We start from the raw sequence: 23,432 nt of genomic DNA on the forward strand, positions 1-23,432 counted from the left end.
CATGTTGACGTCTTGTGCCTGCTGGGTGTTTAAGGCCATTTCGGTCATCATACAGTAAATATCCATCATCTTCTCATCAGTGACATGCATCTAAACCAGGGGTGCCCATACTCGGTCCTGGAGGGCTGGTGTCCTGCAAAGTTTAGTTCCAATCCCAATTAGACGCACCTGGGCTAGCTAATTAATCTCATACTAGGCTTTCTAGAAACATCAGTGCAGGTGTGTTGAGGCAAGTTGGAGCTAAAATCTGCAGGACATCGGCCCTCCAGGACTGTGGCTGTTTCTCAATATGTGTTCTTCAGCGGTCTTGCGTCCTTGTGTTCTCGTGAAACAGCCTGCGTTTGGGCATCCCTGATCTAAACAGTCTCTGGGTCAATGCGTGTAAAGATTTTGAACATCTTCTTGGACACTATATGCTTCCAAACAGTTTGCTGCAATGTAAAGTGCACATCTTAAAGTAGTTCATTATGATGCAATTTACCTTCTACTGTATGTATGATTTGATTGGACAGGAATTACAGGACTGATTTTTCTAATTCCCATAGACAAGAAAAAATTAAGCAGGTTGAAGGAAAGAAGTGAGAGTAAAAGTACAGATACTGCACTAAAAATGTACTCAAGTGAGAGTAAAATCACACATTTTTAAAACTACTCAGTAAATTACAATTTCTGAGAAAAAGTAATTAATTACAGTAATTTGAGTATTTGTAGTTAGTTACTTTACACCACTGAGTATAACTTTACTGATAGCAGCAAAAGCACTTTCATTTATTAATTTTCCTTTGGCTTAGTCCCTTTATTTATCAGGGGTCACCAAAGCAGAATGAACCGCAAATTATTCCAGATGTTTTATGCAGCCAATGCCCTCCCAGCTGCAACTCAGTAATAGGAAAAACCCATATACTCTCACATTCACACATTTAAATGTCTGTTGAAGGAGCAGCATCAACAGATATTAATCAGACAGTCAACTAATACTTAAATGAACCATCAAAATAAAGTGTTACTATTAAATAAAGTAGAGAAGTAAATAAAGTGGAAAACTATTTTTTAAAACTTTAGATTGATGTATAATATTGATTTGGAACAGCTTAAAAAGTACTGTAACCCGTTACAGCTAAATGTATAAATTATCCTCTAATTAGAGTTTTGGCTGGATTAAAATTGAAAAATGTGCTTTAAGAAGTGGTGTAACGGATGTCAAATCTCACGGTTCGAGATCACATCATGGTTTTTTAGTCATGGATTGGACCATTTTCCAGATTAGCCAAAAAGAGCAGGAGACAAATGTAATCTGCTTTCCATTTATTGAAAAAACAGCACTGCAAGACACTTTTGGTTTCAACAAACAGAACTTAGAACCTGTAATTTTATTATAAATAAACCCCTAAAGTTTTTCCTGTACTTCTGTGTTATTTGACTGTACCAACTCAAAAGACTAAACCCTGAATCTCTTTCTTGATCTTTGTGTTTTTCACATCACATGCAGCGATTCGAAGGATTAATAAACATTTACAAAACATTTATAAGTTATGTTGCAATGTTTGTGAGATTCTGATCTTTTAATGATTAATCATGCAGCTTACACTGAATGCATTAATGCAGGCTAAACAAGTAATGACAGAAAACACCTTTAAAAATGAGAGGAAATCTCTGTAATCATTACAAACTTGTGATTATTATATGAGTAAAAAAATAATTTAATCCGCTGGTCATGTGTGTTCCGAATTGTGGGTTGTGATCCGTATGAGTAACGGATCACCTGTGATCTGTTACACCCCTAGTTTTAAGATTAATCAACTTAATAATTCTGCTCAGGAAAAAAAAAACATTGACTCAAAGGTAAAATATTGTTGTATAGACCATGAATTAATTGAATTACTTTGGTTTGACTTCAAAGCAAATTTGTGCTTTAGACTAAACTATAACAGTTGGTTTGACTATAATAAATGGTTTGAGTCCCGGCTTGGTCAGTTGGAATTTCTGTGTGGAGTTTGCATGTTCTCCCCGTGCTCGCATGGGTTTCCTCCGGGTGCTCCGTTTTTCCCCACCGATGCATAAAACATATGTTCGATAAGTTTGGTGATTCATTCCGCTGTGGCGACCCCTGATTAAAAAAGCTACTAAGCCGAAAAGAAAATGAATAAATTATGAGCTAAACTATCTGCTTGTGTTTTTGGTATTTCTGTAAAGGTCACACAAGATGGTAATTTGTATTTTTATTTTATTTTTCTGTTATTTAACCAGGAAGTTTCAGAGACCTGGCCAAGTCAACACACCTATACAGTAAAACAGTTTTAAAATACAAGAACACACAACATCACGTCATCATTCCTCTCAAGAAAAACAGTCATGTTTCCATTACCGCTCTCTCTGTAATGCAGTTAAATTCACAGAAACAGACTTAAAAAAAAACTTTATTAAGCTTTTAAACTATACTGTAATCAAACTAGCATTAGAAATACACAAAAAAATGAATAGCACATAAACAGTACCTTTTTCATGTGCCTTGTTTAAAGTAAAATTACCCTGAGAAAAAACTAATGTTTTTAACTGTACCTAGGGAGTTAGCTTCTTTGCTTTCAGTCTAAATAAATAAAAGTTTAAAACCAGAAACCATCCTTTTCACTTAATCTAATATAAAAATGTACTTTAAATGAAAGACACAGTAGTTTCTCTTTTTTTAAAGTGTCGAAAAGACAGTTCTGTGTGTAAGCACATACTTGTCTACCAAAACTGCCACCTCAGCAATCTTACTCTCTTTTTGTTCATTTTAATGGACCATGACACCTTCGGGAATGCAAGTCTTGAAATCCTCTAGCAGCAAAAGTTCTTGAAGTTCCTCAAGAGTTGTAATTTTGCTTGCAAAGCACCATTACTCTAAAGGCACATGGTTTTCACTTGCAAACTCTGTAAAAAAAAGTTGTGCGGCTTCGAGCACAGTCTACACTTTTGCCTATAGGCTTTAGGGACTAGATTGTCTGTATGCATGTAGATTTAACCAAGTAACAGTAACTATTCAATTCAATTGATCTTTATTTTTATAGCACTTTTACAATGTAGATTGTGTCAAAGCAGATTAACATAGAAGTTCTAGTAAATTGAAACAGTGTCAGTCCAGTTTTCAGAGTCGAAGTTCAGTTTAGTTCAGTTCAGTGTGGGTTTAATTTCACTGCTGTAAGTCCACTGAAGAGCAAGTTCATCGACTTGCAGCTCCACAAGTCAACAAGGATAAAACTTCACCAATTGACACGAGTGAAAGAAAATAACCTTAAATGAAATCAGGGTTAGTTGGGCACAACCATTTCTCCTCTGGCCAAACTTCCTGTGCAGACCCGCAGTCTAGGCCGCGGTGGCTGGATGAACTTTCAACTGACAGTGCTGCACATGCATATTGAGCTTTACAAGCAATATTCCATTGTAGCAAATGAGCTCACAAATCCGTCAGTAAGCTCAATTACAATAAAATACACATCCAGTTGACCTCCTTTGAAGGGAGGGACCAAACTTACGAAGGCTACTTGCCAACATCATAATCAGCTGCTGAGCTAGCAGCACTGGAAGAGGGAGGATACGGCCGGAACTTGCCTATTCATTGTGGTTGCTGACTTTCAGGATCCAGCTTATTAAGCTTAAAATCAGAATCAGCCTCATTTCAACACATCTCAATTGAAAAAGCTGAGTTCTTAAGCGTGCTTAATCTAGTCTAATTCTTTAAGATGAAGCTCAATCAGCAAATTTGAATTTAAATCTCTTTCATTGCTAGTGACAGGAACTGAGTCTTCAAACAGTTTCCATTAGAATGAGCTGTCAAATTATGGTGGACAGGCTTCTCATACAACTCCTCTTTAAAGGGATAGTTAATCCCAGGGTACAAAATCTCTTCTCGTGTACTCACGCTTGACTTCCAATCCGTTTGAGCTTTTTTGTTCTATTGAACACCAAATAAGATATTTTGGAGATTTTCAGACACCCGGTAAGCATTGACATTCATAGTATAGGCTTTTCCTAATATGGGTGTCAATGGTCACCAGTTGCAGCTCATCCAGAATGATGCTGCCAGAATTCTGACCAGAACCAGAAAATCAGAGCACATCACACCTGTCCTCAGGTCTTTACACTGGCTGAAAAGTTACATTCAGAATAGACTTTAAAGTATTATTACTTGTTTATAAATCACTAAATGGCCTAGGACCTAAATACATTACAGATATGCTCACTGAGTACAAACCCAACAGATCACTCAGATCTTTAAGATCATATAAACTAGAAGTTCCAAGAGTTCAGTCAAAGCAGGGTGAATCAGCTTTCAGCCACTATGCCCCTCGCTGCTGGAATCAGCTTCCAGAAATGATCAGAGGTGCTCCAACATTAGGCACATTCAAAACAAGACTGAAAACACATCTGTTTAGCTGTGTCTTTACTGAATGAGCACTGTGCTGTGTCCGACAGATTGCACTATTATGTTTTTTCACTTCTTCATTCTTTTATATCATATTTTACCTGTTTTTATGTTTTTTTTTACTCATTTTTATTATTTGTTTTTATTTTTATTTTACTTGTTTCTTTTATTCTTGTTCATTTAAAGCACTTTGAATTGCCACTGTGTATGAAATGTGCTATATAAATAAACTTGCCTTGCCTTGCCTTGTAGGCGCAGTACGACAAAACAGCCCCCTGGTGGAAAAATGTATAAAATAGAATCGTGTAAAAGGTTTAATGAAAAATCTGATGGGTGTTTGATGAGCTGAAACTTTACTTACACATTCTGGAGATGCAAAACACTTACACTAAATCTGAAAAAAAGGGTTAAAGTATTTAAAACCCTTTAAAGTATTGATTAGTAAAATTGTGCCAGAAAATGGATTTTATCTTTTTTAAGTGCTTTTCCCGTTCACACAAGTATGAAGCTGTAATACAGCTAAATAACTATGCAAATTAGCTTCACCAAAGAATTGATTGGAAAAAAAATGGATGAGCCCCCATTATTTATTTAACTGTTATCATTGCTCTTCACGCTCTTTAAAGTGCTTTCAAAACACTATTAAGATGCTTTTAGGAGCTCAAGTTAAGATTCGTGTAATGAATCCGGAGAGAATACATGTACAATTAAATGTACTTTCCACCTATATTTATGTGCTACAAAATGCTAATAAGACATTGTAAAAGTAATCCAAATGAATCTGTCTATATGAATGAGTTTATTCCAAATAAAACAAAAAGATGAACACTGAACATAAAGCTTATAAGTTTGATGCAGAACTTTATTTTTTGTAATCATTCATTCATTCATTTTCTTTTCGGCTTAGTCCCTTTATTAATCTGTGGTCGCCACAACCGAATGAACTGCCAACTTATCCAGCACGTTTTTATGCAGCGGATGCCCTTCCAGCCGCAACCCATCGCTAGGAAACATCCACACATACTTATTCACACTCATACACTATGGACAATTTAGCTTACCCAATTCACCTGTACCACATGTATTTAATATGTACGAATTCATACATGGCTCAACGTAGAGTACAGTCGTACAAAAATGTATTGATTTTAAAAAGAAGTCGTGGCATCAAACCCCTAAAGCCAACTGTCATTGGGGGATGCGCAAATTTATACTTAATTGTGCGAATAAGATCATAGATAATCATACGTATTAGCCACTAAATCAAAAAGTTATGGATTGCAGTGGGATCGTGTTGTGCAATCCTGTACATTTTTTTTTCTTCTGCTGAACACAAAAGTAGATTTTCGGAAGAATGTAACTGGTAACCACAGGCTTTCTCTACAATGGATGTCAATGGCTACCAGTTTGTAACATTCAAAATATCTTCTTTTGTATTTCACAAAAAAACAAAATATCATATAGGTGGTGGGTGAGTAATTGCTTTGTAAATTGTAATGTTTGGTTGAATTGATGATCCTTTCATGGTTTACTTGTTGTCTGAAGACTTATTTAATTGTGACTTTTTTTAAGCAAAATATAGATATGTATCTATTTATCATTTGGATATCTGTTTATGTAATAGATTGCTGCAAAGGAACTTAATATCACTTGTCATCTGGATCATAACTTCATGACAGCCAGCATCCCTACTCATCGACTGTTTGTGCATGTTCGTCGACTAGTTTCTCAGGGCTACAAGGTCAGTGATGTACTCTTCATTACGATTTGCTTATAATGCTTAAATACTATATGCATAAGTAGTCACAATGAGATTTATTTGGTATACTGGTCAGTAACACTGTTATCATGCTTCATTGTTTCTTAGGTTGGTGTAGTGAAGCAGACCGAAACTACAGCCATCAAAGCGTCCAGCGCTAACAAGAGTTCACTCTTCTCACGCCAGCTACATGCGCTTTACACAAAGTCCACACTTGTGGGAGAAGGTATTGTTTCTTACTCACAAGATTTCTAGTTGACTTTCTCTCCTGTTTTAAGAGGGCTTATAATGTTATGATGTTTTTGACTAGACTAGCAGCAATAATATGTTTTAAAATGTATGTTTACATTTTTATGTAGGCATTTTAAATTGAAATTGAACAGTTTTTCATGTCTCTGAATCAAACACAGTTCCTTCACTAAACTTAATTTCGATAACCTGAGAGATGTTTTGCAAGAACTTATATTTATTATATACACTGCCTGACAAAAGTCTTTTCGTTGATCCCAGTTGAACGAGCAACAAATAATAACTTGACTTCTAGTTGATCATTTAGAAAAGTGGCAGAAAATAAATTTTTCTGATGAATTATCGGTTGAGCTGCATCCCAATCATCACAAATACTAGAAAATACCTATTTGGAACCCCATGGACCCAATATTCTCACAGAAATCAGTTTAGTTTGGTGAAGGAAAAATCATGGTTTGGGGTTACATTCAGTATGGGGGAGTGCAAGAGATCTGCAGAGTGGATGACAACATTAACAGCCTGAGGTATCAAGACATTTGTGCTGCCCATTACATTACAAACAACAGGGGAGGGCAAATTCTTCAGTAGGATAGCACTCCTTCTCACACTACAGCCTTCACATCAAAGTTCCTGAAAGCAAAGAAGGTCAAGGTGCTCTAGGATTGGCCAGCCCAGTCACCAGAAATGAACATTATTGAGCTTTCTGATGTCTCGGGTAAGATGAAGGAGGAGGCATTAAAGATGAATCCAAAGAATCTTGATGATCTCTGGGAGTCCTGCAAGAAGGCTTTCTTTGCCATTCCAGATGACTTTATTAATAAGTTATTTAAGTCATTGCAGAGATGTATTTATGCAGTCCTCCAAGCTCATGGGGGATAAACTAGAAGTTAAGTTTTTATTTGTTGTTTATAAAACTTCAGGAACGGACTTCTATCAGGTAGTGTTATTATATAACTTGTATAACTATGAGATTTTTAATCTGACAGTTGATCCTTGGAAATACATGTCATCTAGTTAGAATAAATTCATATTCATAAATTTAACCTTCAGCGTGAGACAGAGTGAAATGCCCAGCAGCTAATCAACAATATAAAAATAGTTACAATGCATACGCACTTCATAGTGTAAGGCGTGGATTTTGGCTGCCAGTGGAGGAATGTAAATACATATGATGGACTTGAAAATACAGACGACTAACTATTTTATTGAGCAAAAACTCCCAAGTCTCCTAGCCCCTAGCTGACGATGGTCATAGCATTGACAGACAGCAGTAGAATGCCAGCTCACAAATGCATTTAACGTTAAATCCGTAAACAAAGCGGCACACGTCACATTTTTAACGTGGCTTTACATGCAATATGAGAATATAAAGAGTTAACCTGAAACAGAACACGCAGTTACAAGTAACCAAACACAATTAAATACATACTTTGAAAGCTAAAGTAAACGAGGCAACAGTTTTAATCACATGTACTTACACTTGTGAAATGGAGGAAGAGACTGATCCATGATGCCCTGATCCATGTTCTGAAATAGTCCCTTACATCAGTAGTCTTTTCTGATCCTTCTTTTAACAAACGGCTGATGAGTTCTTCTTTGTAAGCATGTAGTTCCCAGAAGCACTGCAATGAGGTATTTTTGCAAAAATAAACCTCAACCCCTGACTCTCTTCACAGTTTCATCTTTGGGTAGAGAGACTTTCAATAATATCCATCTGAGCACAGCCTGACTTTATTCAATCGGCCTCTGATAAGTTACAGTGTGCGTCTAGCCTTTTTTCTGTGTTAGTGGGCAGGGTTAAGGTTTAAGGTTTCAAATCTCCCGGTTACTACTAGGCGGGGCTTGTGTTTTGCAGCCACGCCACAGCGAAACACCTAATGACTCTTTATCTAGGCAACTCGTTTGAAGCACTATGAGTCGACTCTTTTATAGATGAATCAACAGTTTTAAACACTGTACACTTACAGATTTAAGCCTTAGCTGGATATTTCACTTTCCTCCAAGCTGTGTTACTCCCTACTTGGAAGGTCATTTTCAAAAACTCATAATATGGCCTCTTTAAACATAAGGACTGTGGTATAATGCCAAATGTTAACATAGAATTATTATTTATATTGTTATTAAATGTGTAAAGTTAAGCTTAACTGAAATAAATAATAAAGAAAATTAAAACTAGTCAGTTATCAGTTAAAGAACCCATAATGATCCAATCCATTGTCTTGTTCTCAGATGTGAATCCTCTGCTAAAGCTGGGAGATTTGGAGCAAGCTGAAGATGTGGTGCAGGACAGTGGAAACAACTATTTAATGTGTGTGAGCGAGAGTTTTGACAAACAGAGCAAGGAGCTGACAGTAGGAATGGTGGTAAGTAATCATTGTAGTGACTGAATTAAATCTCACCCTACTATACATAAACTGCAGCCCTGCTTTCTATTTTTGAGCTCAGGTGGTCCAGCCAAGCATTGGGGATGTGATGGTGGATTGTTTTAAAGATAATACGAGCCATTCAGAGCTGGAATCCAGAATACTGAGAATACAACCTGTAGAGATCCTGGTACCTTCAGATCTGTCAGAGACCACCGAGAGGTTATTACGCAACATCGCTCTCTCCAGGTAAATGTTCGTGTTGTATAGGTCCTGTGAAGATCTTTTTGTGTCCTTCCCCCATGTATGTTATTTAGCATTTTTCTATTTAAAAGGCACACTGGAAAAATAATACTGTAAACAAGAGTAAACAAACTTATTTATGTAGGGAATGACAATACATTGTTAAATGCATCAGACAAACACATAGGCATTAGCTGAAGCTAAGCTCAGCTAATTCTGTTTAGTACCTGCATCGTAGACCACATGGGAAAACTAAGTAGCTGCTGGAAGTGGTTTCATAAGAGAGTAGTGTTGAGTGTGGAGTCCTAATGCCCCATTATAGTGAAGGGGACACTATACTGTCAGTAAGCATTCAGATAAGATGTTAAACCGAGGTCCTGACTCTCTGTGGTCCTTAAAAATCCCATGGCACTTATAGTAAAGAGCAGGGGTGCAACCTCCATCAGCTCTTACCCATCGTGGTTTTAAGTCTTTGCCTATGTTTTTTTCCACTGTTAATTTATTTATTTTCCATTTGTTAGTCCAATGCTGTCAACCTGTTAAAATACTTGTGTTGTTAAGGATCACGATTTATCAATGATTCGTACAAATCACAACCCACATTTTGGAGCACTTGTGACCCGGGGATTAATACATTTATTTTTATTTGTAGATTAATTCTAAATTTGTAATGATCACAGAGAGACTGTCTCTCGTGTCATTCAAATCACATGCATGAAAGCATTTAAGCTTTCCTGTAAAATATAATGATGACGGAAGAAGTCGCGGTAGGTTATTGTGGATGTGGAGGGTTTCTTAGGTTATTAAAGGTGTTTTCTGTCCATGCTTGTTTAGTCTGCATTAATGCATTCAGTGTAAGCTGCATGATTAATCATTTAAAAGATCAGGATCTCAACAATATCGCAACATAAATTATGAATGATGGTGATTTGCATGTTTATTAATCCTTTAAATAGCTGCATTCAAATCTGTGTTTAAAAAACGCAAAAATCAAGTAAGAGATTCAGTCTTTAGTGTTTTGAGTTAGTTATGAAGGTACAAACAGTCAAATAACACAGAAGTACTGGGATAACAGTTTTAATTTAGACATATCGACTGATGTTTATGGTAAAGATTAAAATCACAGTCATATGCATTTAATGACACTCAAAAATGAAAGTTGTAGGCAGCAATTACACTGTTTAACCGATAGGTGAACAACCAGCCATCCAAAAAATGCCACTGTATAATTCTACAAAAAATATTAATCTAGCAATAAAACATAAAGTTTTATGAGTGAACAACTGAATCATTTATTGAAAATGAAACTAAAAATAAATATGGGTTGTACAAATTATAATGTTAGATTTCTACATTTAGCAACATATCAGCAACAGTAGTGGTAACAGTGAATTTTTCAGTTTCACTGATTATTTTACCATTTTTTCAGCTAATTATTTTTACACTTTATTTTTAATAAAATTACAGGTTCTAAGTTTTGTTTGTTAAAACCAAAAGTGTTTTGCGGTACTGTTTTTGTAATAAATGGCTGATCGGAAAGAATCATAACGTGATCCAAACTGTGTGATTTTGGATCTGTTACACGATTATAAAACACTGTCTGTGGGTGTTTTTGGTGCTGTTTGTAAATCTGGCCCTGTATTTGTTGTAAGCCCTTAGTTTTTACACTGATTGATGCACTGTAATAGAATGTCTTTCCAAAAAAAAAAAAAAAAAAAATATTGCTTTATTAATCAATTAATTTATTAAATGACACATTAATAGAAAAAAATGCATGTGTAGTTTTGATGTCTAGTAAGTGTGCAAATGCGTTTCTCCAGATTATATATTATGATTTCAAGAAGAGCTTCCTCAGTTCTTGAAATCTCCCAGAAATATCCATCACATGACTGCAAATTTCTATTTTAGAAGCACTTTTATTATACAACCTTATAATTCATTTTAGTGAAACATTTTGATTATATTACTGCCTAAAATGTTTTATTTTTCCACAAACTTTTTCAAAATTTGTGGCAATATTTGTAGTGTTTATTGTTGTTGTTGTTGTTGTTGTTTTTTGCTATACACAAATTTACCCATCTTAGGAAAGAAAAAGGTTTTCTTTTTTTTTTTTTTTGATCTGAATGAGTATTAGTCTCTGTAATGCATATAAAGTGAACAGTTAGGGAAACAAATACAGAAAATGTTTAAATCTTAACTATTTAAAGACCACTAATACAACATAATACACTAATAATATATAATAAATATATTTTAATATTAATGATATATATAATAAATATTCATTCATTTATTCTTTTTTTTTTTCCGGCTTAGTCCCTTTATTAATCTGGGATCGACACAGTGGAATGAAACCGCTAACTATTCCACCATAAGTTTTAACGCAGCGGATGTCCTTCCAGCTGCAACCTATCACTGGGAAACATCCATACACACCCGTTCACACACATACACTATGAATATTTGTTTGGATAAGTGGGGAAAACCAGAGCACCCAGAGGAAACCCACGCGATCACGGCGAGAACATGCAAACTCTACACAGAAAAGCCAACTTGACCCAGCAGAGGTATAATAAATATATTTTAATAAAATATAAAATACACCATTCCTTTCTTAACAATCTGATGTACCTATTAAAGTGGCTGGTGAGGGTGTATTATGAATGCAAGAAGATGAATAGATCACATGACTTCAAAATCTTTATTTTAAAATAATTTTGATAACTTTAATTATACAGCCTCATAATTAATATCCCCTCTTATAGAAGTAAACATATTTTGCAGTCTTTTTATATCCTTTTAAATGTTCTAAACGATTGCTTGCTTTGTGACCCCTGCTACAGTATATGCTTTGTAAATACTAATTTGTCGACAGTCACCACTAGATGTCAGTAAGTTACTTAATAACTGACAGCACGTTTTCAGCCTGCGGGAACATTCAAAGGTTTAGAAAATACATCGTCCACTTAAGCAGCAGAGCATGTGTGGTAATTGCTAAGCCACAACAATCCATCTTTCCATATTATCTTATGTACACAGTTATAAAATATACACACTGCAAATACTGACTGCAAATGACATGTACATATATGGAAGTGATTGTAAAGTCTGCTTCTGTTTCTCATTGCCACAGCAGGATGCCTCAAATTAAAAACATTCCATGGTGTTGTGCTGCAAGGCTGGCAGATTTTTTTCTCTTAGTTTGACTTGAACCTCCTTTAAAGATCCAGCCTGACTTTGTTTCTGCGCCTGTGGCGTATGTAGACAAGGTTGCTCAACATTGCAAAGTAGAATGGATGGTATTCATTAGGGCTTAGCTGGTGCTAGTACTTCATCACTCAGTTGTGTTTGTGTTAAAGTGCTGGATGTAGCTTTTCACAGATAGAGAATCACGTTTTTGTAGTTTTGCTACTTGAAACACTACAACTGATTTTCACAGCAGCAACACAATAGGCACAGGGGAGGTAGGCAGTGGTACGGAAAGCAGCATTTACAGCTCATCTGAGAGCTGTGTGGAAATAGTGGATTTTTAGTTCATAATATTATAGTGAAATTACTTTAAACTTGGTAGCTAAATCATTTTATTGCACACTGAATCTGAAATTGTTGTCTGTAATTTTCATACGTAATACATAAATTCGACCTTACGTTGTGTGAATCGTACTGACACGCTTGCCACTGAACCTTTTCCAGTCATAAAAAAAATTCAAACCAGTTTCGATTTCTTCCAATTTTTGCATCTGAAAAAATGCTTGCACCGATACCATTTTTAAAAATCTGATCCCGATTCAGTTTCACAAAATAATATATCTTCTTTAGTAAAAATAACACACCTAGGCCTACATTATATGACAGACAACAAAATCTAACTAAAAACATAATGCTTGCTATATAGGCTACATTATTTGAGCATTCATTATGACATTGATCTGATCAGTTGGGGTCCAGCTTATGTTTCCTTTTTTGATTAGGATTTTTCTTTGAACTCTGTTCTAGGCTACCACTATTGACCCTAATCGTTGGTTAAATAATCTGCCTTTTAGCAAAGCCTGATATTTTCCTGCAGGTTTGAAGCAGACTAAACTGTCTGAGGCCAGTTTTACTTAATAAACATTCCCTCACCTAAATTTGACGTGAGTGCGATGGATAAACTGAAAGCATGTCTGAACAATTATTTTTTTGTCTGAAAAATGATCTTTTTGAAATGAATTTCGTTTGGTATAATTTGTTGGTTATTTCATTGTATTTTTGTTGGTCAGTTATTCAAAAAATAAACAAGAATATCTGAGGTGAAGTTCAAAACGAGGTCTGCGCACAAACTGACACTTGTTAAATAAAATATTAATATAAATGAAATAACATTGAAAAATTCAGTTTCAGAGAAGCCTATATTAGGATAAATTATTTTCTGTTAATGACAATTCATATGTGCCGGGCCGTTTGCTTCACTTTTATTAATTTAATCAACTACCTTGATCACAATGAGCCAGGCTTTACTAACTATTAGCAGCACATAATGTATTCACCTCAAACGAATAAACTCATTTGAAAGGAATGGAGAACATAAGCTCTTAATAAGAATAATGGAGGCCAACATGATACATTTGCAGTGCCTTGTAGTAGGCTACCTTCGTGACTTTTGATGGCTTATAAATTACACAGAATATAGTGCACGCGCAAGATCGGATTTGAATCAGTGCCAGCTGGCTAATACCCGATCCAGCCAAAATATGTGGTATCGAACTGATATCTGATCTAAGTATCGGGATCGGTGCATCCCTAGTTCATAGCCACCATACAAGCAAAAAGCTACATACAAAAAGTCGGAGTAATACAGAGTGTGCAAGGTTTGTTACAACTTTTTCGCATAAGAATATAAAAAAAAATAAATCGCATACAAAAATTCAAACTTCATTGTGCAAAGACTTTAAGGTATGTGTTTAAAAACTGAAAGTGTACTGGTGACGATACTTACTAATTTTACCATCTGAATAATTGTAAACAAAGAACAATGATCACACACTTACCAAATCCATAGAGACAGGACAATCAACACCAACTGGAACCGTGTCTTTTTTAAAAGAAGACGAGTAGCAAATCCGGATTTCACCATTTACACATTTGAAAACCTCTTGGGTAAAAAAATGTTCCTTACAAGCGTATTTTTGTTACATGTTAGCAAATCACTGTAATCCACTAATGTGGGTCCACATGTGAGCTGTGTTCTCTTGTGGCACATTTATAAACTTCTACTTGTACCTTCTACTAATACTTGTTTGAATTACGGTTGGCAACATAACTGGGCGTCTCTCTGAACACTGTAACAGGTAGAAAGACTCTTTGAAGGTATATCATGCATATTAATGAAGTTGTTCGCAGTAGAGTGCGCTGATTGGTTCGAACCAAGTCTTTCTGAAAACTCAATGACGTCACATTGCACTGACTGGGACAGATAGCCAAACTGCACACTGGTATTTACACAATAACCTCATCGCTGTAACATTGCTTCAACTTCTTTTTAAACTAGAAGAACGAATTTGCTCAAAGCAACGCAAAACCAACCAATTTTTAGGTGTTTTTAGCAACGTGAGATACGTATATGCCTGTTAAACATCTCAAGAAATATGTTTTAGTGTTTTGTGACCCTTTAAGTTGATATGCATATTACAAATATATATGTATATTATAAATGTATAAGTCCTTAGAGCAAGGATTTTCATTCATCCAAAAAGTTTCTCTAATGAGCTTCTTTCTTCTGTTGAACAAAAATAAAGATATTTAGAAAAATGTTGAAAACCTGTAACCATTGACTTCCAAAGTATTTTTTTTCCTTCTTTGGAAGTCAATGGTTGCTGGTTTTCAGCTTCAGTTCTTTTGTGTTCAATAGAAGAAAGAAATTTATAAGTGATTGTAACCAATTGAGGGTGAGTAAATAGTGAATAAATGCTTCTTTTTCAGGGTGAACTATGCCTTGAAATCAATACAAAACACCCTAACTAATTGGTAGGGTTTTGATATCTGCAGAATGTTATGTCTCCAAACCCCCCCTCCTTACATGCTTAAGAAGAATCCCCCCCATAAAATAACCCCAAGCTCAGCAGAACCAATCTGTGTGACTGCTGAACAGCTTTTCTGTTGGCTGACCCAAGCATGTTTCTCCTTGAGTAAGTCTTGAATCACATGGAACTGATGTGTTTCTTTATTGTCCTTGGATTTCTCAACCGACGGGAGTTAAACTTGGCCTGAAGACAAATCGCTATTTTAGCAAGTTACAGCAGATCTTCAAAGTAATAAGAAAAACTTTGGCTGTCATTTTGGCAGATTGCTGAACATGTCTTTATCCTTCAGACATGCCTTAATCCACTTTTTCATGTTGTAAGTTGGCTTAAAACAAGCAAAAATACCTGCAATCCCAAGAGAATCACATATTTAGTAAATGCTTGCAAAATACAACATAACCTTGTTTTTTCATCTTGCACAAATAAAGTTTTTTCCTTATTTCTTAGGTCATCTAAAGTTTCCCCAGGTCTGGGATCACCGTTGGTGTTTTTTTTTTCTAGCTCACCCAACTTTACAGCCACATCAGTTCTTGATAATTTTCTGTGACTTCATTCTTTGGAAATAGAGAGCCTCAAAATTTGATCATAAAAGACCGGGAACATTACTGCAGTTTATCTGTAGAATAGATTTTCCCCACTCATTACAATCTTTTCAGTCTAATAAAGCCTAATTTAACAATCCAGAGTGTTGTGAATTTGAAGAAGTGACAAAACCAGGAGGATTTTCGGGTATCTTCAAAGCAGAATCCTTCAACAAGAACTCACTCTCGCTGTGGAGTTCATCGAAAAATCTTTTAACTGCTGCTGCTAACACTCCGTTAAATACACAATTTAGTAGGCAGTGCTTATTAGTATAAACTAGGGCTGGGCCTATAAATAATATTCCATTGAATCACGATAAAATTTCAATGATAAACTCTGGACTTTCTTTATTAATTTAAGAGCCAATCACACAGCAGAAATGTGCAACAATGGGAATCTAAAAGTGTGTTGATATTAAAGATGTACTGAATTTTGTGGCGTCAATCATTGTTGGGGTACTCTTTTAAATCTGGAAACATTAATAACTTCTATTGAATTATATATCGTTATCGTTCAATATGGAATATAATTATTGAGATTGCATTATTCATATATATATATATATATATATATATATATATATATATATATATATATATATATATATATATATATATATATATATATATATATATATATATATATATATCTGCTATTAGCAGGTGTAGTCTTGTTTTCCGGTCTTGTTTTCCGGGCCTTGTCTAAAAGTAGGCCCAGCTGTTAGATAAAAAGTTAGACAAAAGACACAGCCGTGCCTGAAACTGACAATATGCATTACTTTGGAGACATGAAACTGTATTTCAAACATCACCTAATGTGCCTAGCACTTATAATTTGCATTACTTTGGATAAATGATACTGTCTCTTACACATAGGCAGGCAAACTTAACCCCACAGAAAACATTTTACAATGTGTAAACATAATTTATATATTTAAATAAATTTGTAATCTTTCAAGAGCTAATTAAGATTACTTAGATATAGGCCGGTATAAGATTCTGTTGGTATGATAACCTTGGATAATAATATCATGGTTTAACGATATCACAGTGTTGTGATCACCGCTTTAAAATATGTTCTTTTTAAATGTCTGTGTAAAAAAACAAGAACTTTTTTTTCTCCCTTTGAAAACAATATATTTTATTTTGAAAGATTTAAAATATTTTGGAGCAGAAAACATGTCCGGCTAAATAAATTAATGACTTCTGCTGTATTCATTAGTTTCAAAAATACAGATTTCTTTACAATTTAAAATGACATCTTTGGATATCTTTTCTGCTGGAGGTACTGTTGTCCTAAATAAAGTAAAAAATAAAAAAATAACTAAATGTGTATATATACCTTAAATATAACTCAGGAATGGCATTACAGAACAATTTGGAGGTTTTAAAACCTTGACCTTTTACAACCCGTGGTATACCTTGAAAACGGTTATCGTCCCATGCCTAATGTAGAATTGCACAAGTAGGATTAAAGCTTTAAATCTGCAGAAATGTTGCCTCCTAAGAGTAAGATTTGACGTTCCTGTACTATAGAAAAGTTTTTAGCCTATTACTGCATTTGAAAATGTTCCCCTTCCTACTATATAGTATGCGAACATTGTGCAAGGTGGGAAGTATGTCTGGAAACATAGTATTCAGCATTAGTTCATAAACATCACCAATTTGATGGAAATGAAAAAAAAAAAAAAAATTGGGAGAAACCAGGCTCATTTAGCTCTCTGGCCAAATGAGTCTAAGTGAACGACTGGCTTATCAGTGGGAATGGAGAAAAATTTGTAAAATGCCAATTTATTGATTTGCATGTAGTCAAGCGTATAAAATGGTATTGGACGATTAGAAATCTATAGGCTCATAAATTGTGTCCTACAACCGTCTTCAGAGCCATCACTACAACTGTAGCCTTAAAAGGTTCACTATAAAGTCTGCTGTCATTTACTTACTCTTCACTTTTTCCAAACCTTTATGAGTTTCTTTTTTCTGTTCAAAACAAAAGAAGATGTTCTGAAGAAAGCTGTTATTATGTAACTTATGACTTTAATAGTATTTGATTTCCCTACTATGAAAGACATTGGTTACAGGTAGGGATGCAACGAATATAGATTTTGATTGTACAATTATACTGTAGGCTGAGGAATATCACGGTTTCATTACTTTTATGTGTTCATTAATTTCAAAAGACTACCAGTTTGGAAAATCACATGAAAATGCCTTATATTTTAAAGTGTTATTAATCACTATTCAGTAACCAATAAATACAGCACATAATAATAATAATAATAAAAAAAAATTCTCTTTGGACTTAAAAGTAAGTGAAAAACGTTTTTGGCATTTAAACACAAGTCATAATTTTACACTACAAATAATTGACAGAACAATGAATAAACAAACAAATAAACAAATAAAATTAAGAATAAATAAAATGTACAGTTTAAGTCAGAATCATTAGCCCCCCTTTGATTTTTTTTTTTTCTTTTTAAATATTTCCCAAATTATTTTAAACAGAGCAAGGAAATTTTCACAGTATGTCTGATAATATTTTTTCTTTTGGAGAAAGTCTTATTTTTTTATTTAGGCTAGAATAAAAACTTGTTTTAATTTTTTAATAACCAATTTAAGGTCAAAATTATTAGCCCCTTTAAGCAATTTTTTTCCCCTGATATTTTACAGAACAAACCATCGTTATACAATAACTTGCCTAAATTACCCTAACCTGCCTAGTTAACTTAATTAACCCAGTTAAGCCTTTAAATGCCACTTTAAGCTGCATAGAAGTGTCTTAAAAACATCTAGTAAAATATTATTTACTGTCATCATGACAAAGATAAAATAAATCAATTATTAGAAATGAGTTACTAAAACTATTATGTTTAGAAATGTGTTGAAAAAAAAAACTTCTCTCCTTTAAACAGAAATTGGGAAGAAAAATAAACAGGAGGGCGAATAATTCTGACTTTAACTTTATATATTTGTCTGAAGTAAATATAAGCTACATATTAGCTTAGTATTTCTGTTTTAAAGATAACAAATGTAGTCAAAGGCTGCTGAATCTCTGTCTGAAAGGTACTTTTGATCAACTATACAACAAAATTGTTTGGTGTTTTACTTTTGTATTCTTTGTCTCTTTGGAGTAGAAGTGTGTATTCCATACTCCTTGAATATGTTCAGTCAGTTCTTGTCATGTGACTCGCGGTGCGCATTTGCCTTTCTTTCAACTAGGTGAATCTGGAAATCGTGAGTGCATTGCGCCGCTGATGTCACTGCCAGTATTCTGCTCGAACCGTGCACCTCCATTGGACAATGAACTTGCGCACACAAAAGACGAGATATGTAAACAGCTCTTTGTTATAGCCTCAGCCATAGTTAAAATCGGCCTTTAATCTAGTGTGCGTGTCTATTGTGTACAAGCTTAGAACTTTAAACTAGTGCACAGTTGGCATAACTTTGTTTAGTTGCATTAGTTTTGTTTAATGCAGAAACGCGGTGTTGACAAGCCTTTTTACTGTTAATTAACTGTGACGAATTAAAGCGCGGTTAATAGTGAACCGGTAAATCGTTGCATCCCTACTTACAGATTGTCAGCTTCAAAATATCTTCTTTTTATTTTTAACAGAAGAAAGAAACTCATATTGGTTTGGAATAAATGTTCATTTTTTAGTGAACTTTAAGCTCAAAGTAATTGTACATTTCTGAAAGCGATGTCATCTTCAGTAATGAACAGTCATGTAAATGGGTGAACGGAGTGATCTGGTGGTGCTGGCTGGAGTTCTGTTCTAATCGGGAGTCCCAGCTGGTGTTCATAATAATCACATGGGCTAACCTAGGGAAATCACATGGGAAAGCCTCGCCGCTGTCGCCACTAGCTTGCATGGTTCAGTTTAATAATCATGGTTCCATTTTTAATAAAAATGGTTTAATAATCAGTACTGATTATTAAACCACACTGAACTGAGCTAAACTGAATTGAACTTAAACTCTGAAAACTGAACTACACTGTTTCAATTTAGTATGATCTTCTATGTGAAGCTGCTTTAACACAATCTATATTGTAAAAGCGCTATACAAATAAAGGTGAATTGAATTGAATTGAAAAGAGGAAGTTCACTGCAGTGATGCAAGATTTACCACTCGGTTGACAGGCAACATGTTTTGTTTTTTAAATAAGATAGATGAAGTCGTTTTTTATTTTATTTTATTGCCTTGTCCTTGTGACTGATAACTGTTGCTAAGGGCAACATTTAAAGGTTATAAGAGTGCTGAGGGAGGTATTCAATTAAATTAGTGTTGGGCACATGCTCCAGGAAGAGGTGACACTTTCCCATCATGTCTTCTATCTGTAATTTTGTTCTAGCACTCACTCGGTCTGTATCTTTCTCAGCTGTCTTTAGCATGCACTGACAGTTCGTTCGTTTCTCTGTTTAGTCTTTCTGCATAGCAGTATCACCGCTTTCTCATTTCCCAATTTAATATGCAGAGACATTCACAATCAAGCCTATTTGATTCACAATCAAGAGTAAATATGGTGGATTCATATTTTTGTTTTGCTTAAATGTGTGTTTGATTGTTTGAGCATTTGATCATGGCAACACTGATGGTTTACACTGCAAAAAATGCTTTTCTTACTTAAATTTTTTTGTCTTGTTTCTAGTCCAAATATCTAAAAGTTCTTAATCAGGAAGCATTTTCTAGACAAGCAAAACATATTGTCTTGTTTAAAGAAATAACATGCCAAAATGAAGTGAGTGTTTCCCTTGAATCAAGCTAAATAATCTGCCAATGGGGTAAGCAAAATAATCTTGTTTTTTGATTTGTGATAAGATTATTTTGCTTACCCCATTGGCAGATTATTTTGCCTTTAGAAATTTGGACTAGAAACAAGACAAAAAATCTAAGTAAGAAAAGCATTTTTTGCAGTGTAGGAAACAACTATCTGAGAAGATAAGGAGATTCCTCCAGTGTGTAAAGCTCTATTAGTGTCCAGAATAGCACTATTTAAAAGTAAGGAATTATTAATTCTTATTATAATTATCTGTTTTCTCTAATGTCAGATAAAGAATCTTCTTCATTAAATACTTTTTGTTGTGTTCACATTCAACTACCTGCATATGGCTAAATTATCCATGGCTTGTGTAACTAAACTATGTTTTAAAGCATATTTCTTACCATTTACTGTATACACAGTTTTACTAAAAACATCATGGTTAAACCATCACTGAACAAAATGCTGCATTTCACACAATCGATTTATCTTGGGACAAGAGAGTTAAGCTTTGTGGTGTTTACAAATTTAAGTGGATTGAACATAAAACAATTAAGTTGTCCTCATCACAAATTAAGAACAGTTTTTTCGAGCTCATTTTAGTTAAGTTGTTTGAACAAACAGAAAATATTTGTGAGTGATGGTTAGGGGCTACTCACACTATGGTATCTGAACTGTGCCCAGGCCCGTTTCCGGATCGTTTGAGAAGTGTGAGTGCGCTTAATCGGGCTCAGGCACGGTTCACTTGGCCGGCCCTGGGCCCTGAGCGCGTTTCACTTGGGCTTTGGCACGGTACGCTTGTGTGTGAGTGCAAAACGTGCCTAAGCCCGAAACTGAAAGCGAGTCGTGACTTTTAAGGAACAGTTTCATGTGGATTTATTAATCATTCTTACTGTTCAATGAAAGCTAACTGTCGTATGTTATTAAAGACACAAACCCCTCACTAGGCACGAAAGCTGTGCACCTTCAGCAAACTTCCTCATTCCTGCAGTACGAGGACTGTATGATTATTTATGAGCGTCAAAAGCGGCTAAACTGTTCGGCAAATTATTGGGCTGCGTGTCATCGCATCCCAAACGACTCTATAACTAGAGAAATCTCCACTGTGCTGAGCGAGAGCTCTTCTGACCAGTGCATCATCGATGACGTAAGCGTGCCCAGGCCCGAATGTAGTGTGAGTGCGGGCCGTCGGTGGGAGACGGGAGGGGGGACAAGCGTGCTTTGGCCTGCTTCAAGGCAACTGTACAGTGTGAGTACGGCCTCAGTGTAGCAAAACACTTCACACACTATAATGAATTGTACACTCAATGCACAGATTTAATCTTATGACCATCTTTTTTTGGTCCAGACTGATTACATTCAGTTTTCACTGCTATCTAAAGATCTTGTTGCATTAATATTTGTCCCAAGTTATTATGTTTTTGAAATGGAGTTTTTCTATTGGCTAATAAAATGTATTTATGGTGGTCACTAAAATTATCAGGATGTCCTTTCTGTAGTCTGTAGCACGATGACATACTGGATCAGGGGCCCGTTCTTCATATGTTGATTACTTGAATAGCTGGATTTGGTTATTGATGATTTGGCACAATCCAGGATCGTTTCGTTCTTTAAAACTCATCTGAGAATAGTTGTCATAGAAACAGGTCTGGTAATAATAATAATAATAATAATTCCTTACATTTATATAGCGCTTTTCTGGGCACTCAAAGCGCTTTACACACAATGGGGGGAATCTCCTCATCCACCACCAGTGTGCAGCATCCACCTGGATGACGCGACGGCAGCCATTTTGCGCCAGACCGCACACCACACACCAGCTGATTGGTGGAGAGGAGACAGCGACGAAGCCAATTGGAATATGGGGATGGTTAGGAGGCCATGATGGACAAAGGCCAGTGGGCAGATTTGGCCTGGATGCCGGGGTTAAACCCCTACTCTTTTCGAAGGACATCCTGGGATTTTTAACGACCACAGAGAGTCGGGACCTCGGTTTAACATCTCATCCGAAAGACGGCACTCACTGAGCAGTATAGCATCCCCGTCACTATACTGGGGCATTAGGACCCACACAGACCTCAGGTTGGGCGCCCCCTGCTGGCCTCACTAACACCACTTCCAGCAACCTAGCTTTCCCATGTGGTCTCCCATCCAGGTACTGACCGGGCGCAGCCCTGCTTAGCTTCAGTGGGCGACCATGTGAGAGTTGCAGAGAGCTAGCTGCCGGCCACAGCTCAAACCTGGTAGCTCAAACCTGCTTGTGAGCAGCAGCTTATTTCATGTAAACAGGATTAGATTGAGTCATTCAAGCAAAGGTAATACAGAAAGTTGATATTTTCTTAAGTAGTAGTTATATAGACTTGGGAAAATGGTAAATAGTAAAATAAATATATAAATAAATAAATAAATATAGGGCGAGGAAGTGGCGCAGTAGGTAGTGCTGTCGCCTCACAGCAAGAAGGTTGCTGGGTCGCTGGTTTGAACCTCGCATGTTCTCCCTGCCTTCGCGTGGGTTTCCTCTGGGTGCTCCGGTTTCCCCCACAGTCCAAAGGCATGTGGTACAGGTGAATTGGGTAGGCTAAATTGTCCGTAGTGGATGAGTGTGTGCGTGAATGTGTGTGTGGATGTTTCCCAGAGATGAGTCTAAGTCGAAATGAAAATGAATGAAAAAAAAAAAAAAAAAATGTATATATATATATATATAATTGAAGGACCAAATTAGCCAGAGATTAGTTATAAAGATTAATAAATTCCAGATCTGTCAAATTATCTTAGATCATTTAAGTGAACGGACCCCTGGTCCAATACATAGTAGACAAAATGCCAGCTATGATAACGACCACGCTGTGACGGTTGGGTTTGGAGTTGGGGTAAGTGTAGAAGCAAAGACTATAAAATGCACAAGACATGTCACTCATATACTTTTTAATGGGAAAAAGTGTATGTCAATATGGCTAATCAAGCCCCGCCTTCTAGTGCAGGAGCCAATCAGCGATCGCTATATTGTGTATAAAGCC

The 23,432-nt window shown here is 35.7% G+C and overlaps 1 protein-coding gene across 8 annotated transcripts in view; it reads left to right on the forward strand.

Annotated features, from left to right (window-relative positions):
• The window catches only part of msh3 (mutS homolog 3 (E. coli)), a 186,574-nt gene that overhangs the window by 12,870 nt on the left and 150,272 nt on the right, over positions 1-23,432 (forward strand). For all 8 annotated transcript variants that reach the window (XR_015490413.1, XM_087252484.1, XM_087252485.1 and 5 more), the window contains 4 exon segments: positions 6,027-6,143; positions 6,270-6,387; positions 8,640-8,773; positions 8,856-9,022. Coding sequence is in view for 7 of the 8 variants with exons in the window: in XM_087252484.1 (XP_087108610.1) it covers positions 6,027-6,143; positions 6,270-6,387; positions 8,640-8,773; positions 8,856-9,022 (536 nt within the window). In the remaining variant the exon portion in view is untranslated.

This window comes from Danio rerio, chromosome 5 (genome assembly GCF_052040795.2).
Source record: "Danio rerio strain M-AB ecotype USA chromosome 5, GRCz13ab, whole genome shotgun sequence".
Lineage (NCBI taxonomy): Eukaryota > Metazoa > Chordata > Actinopteri > Cypriniformes > Danionidae > Danio > Danio rerio.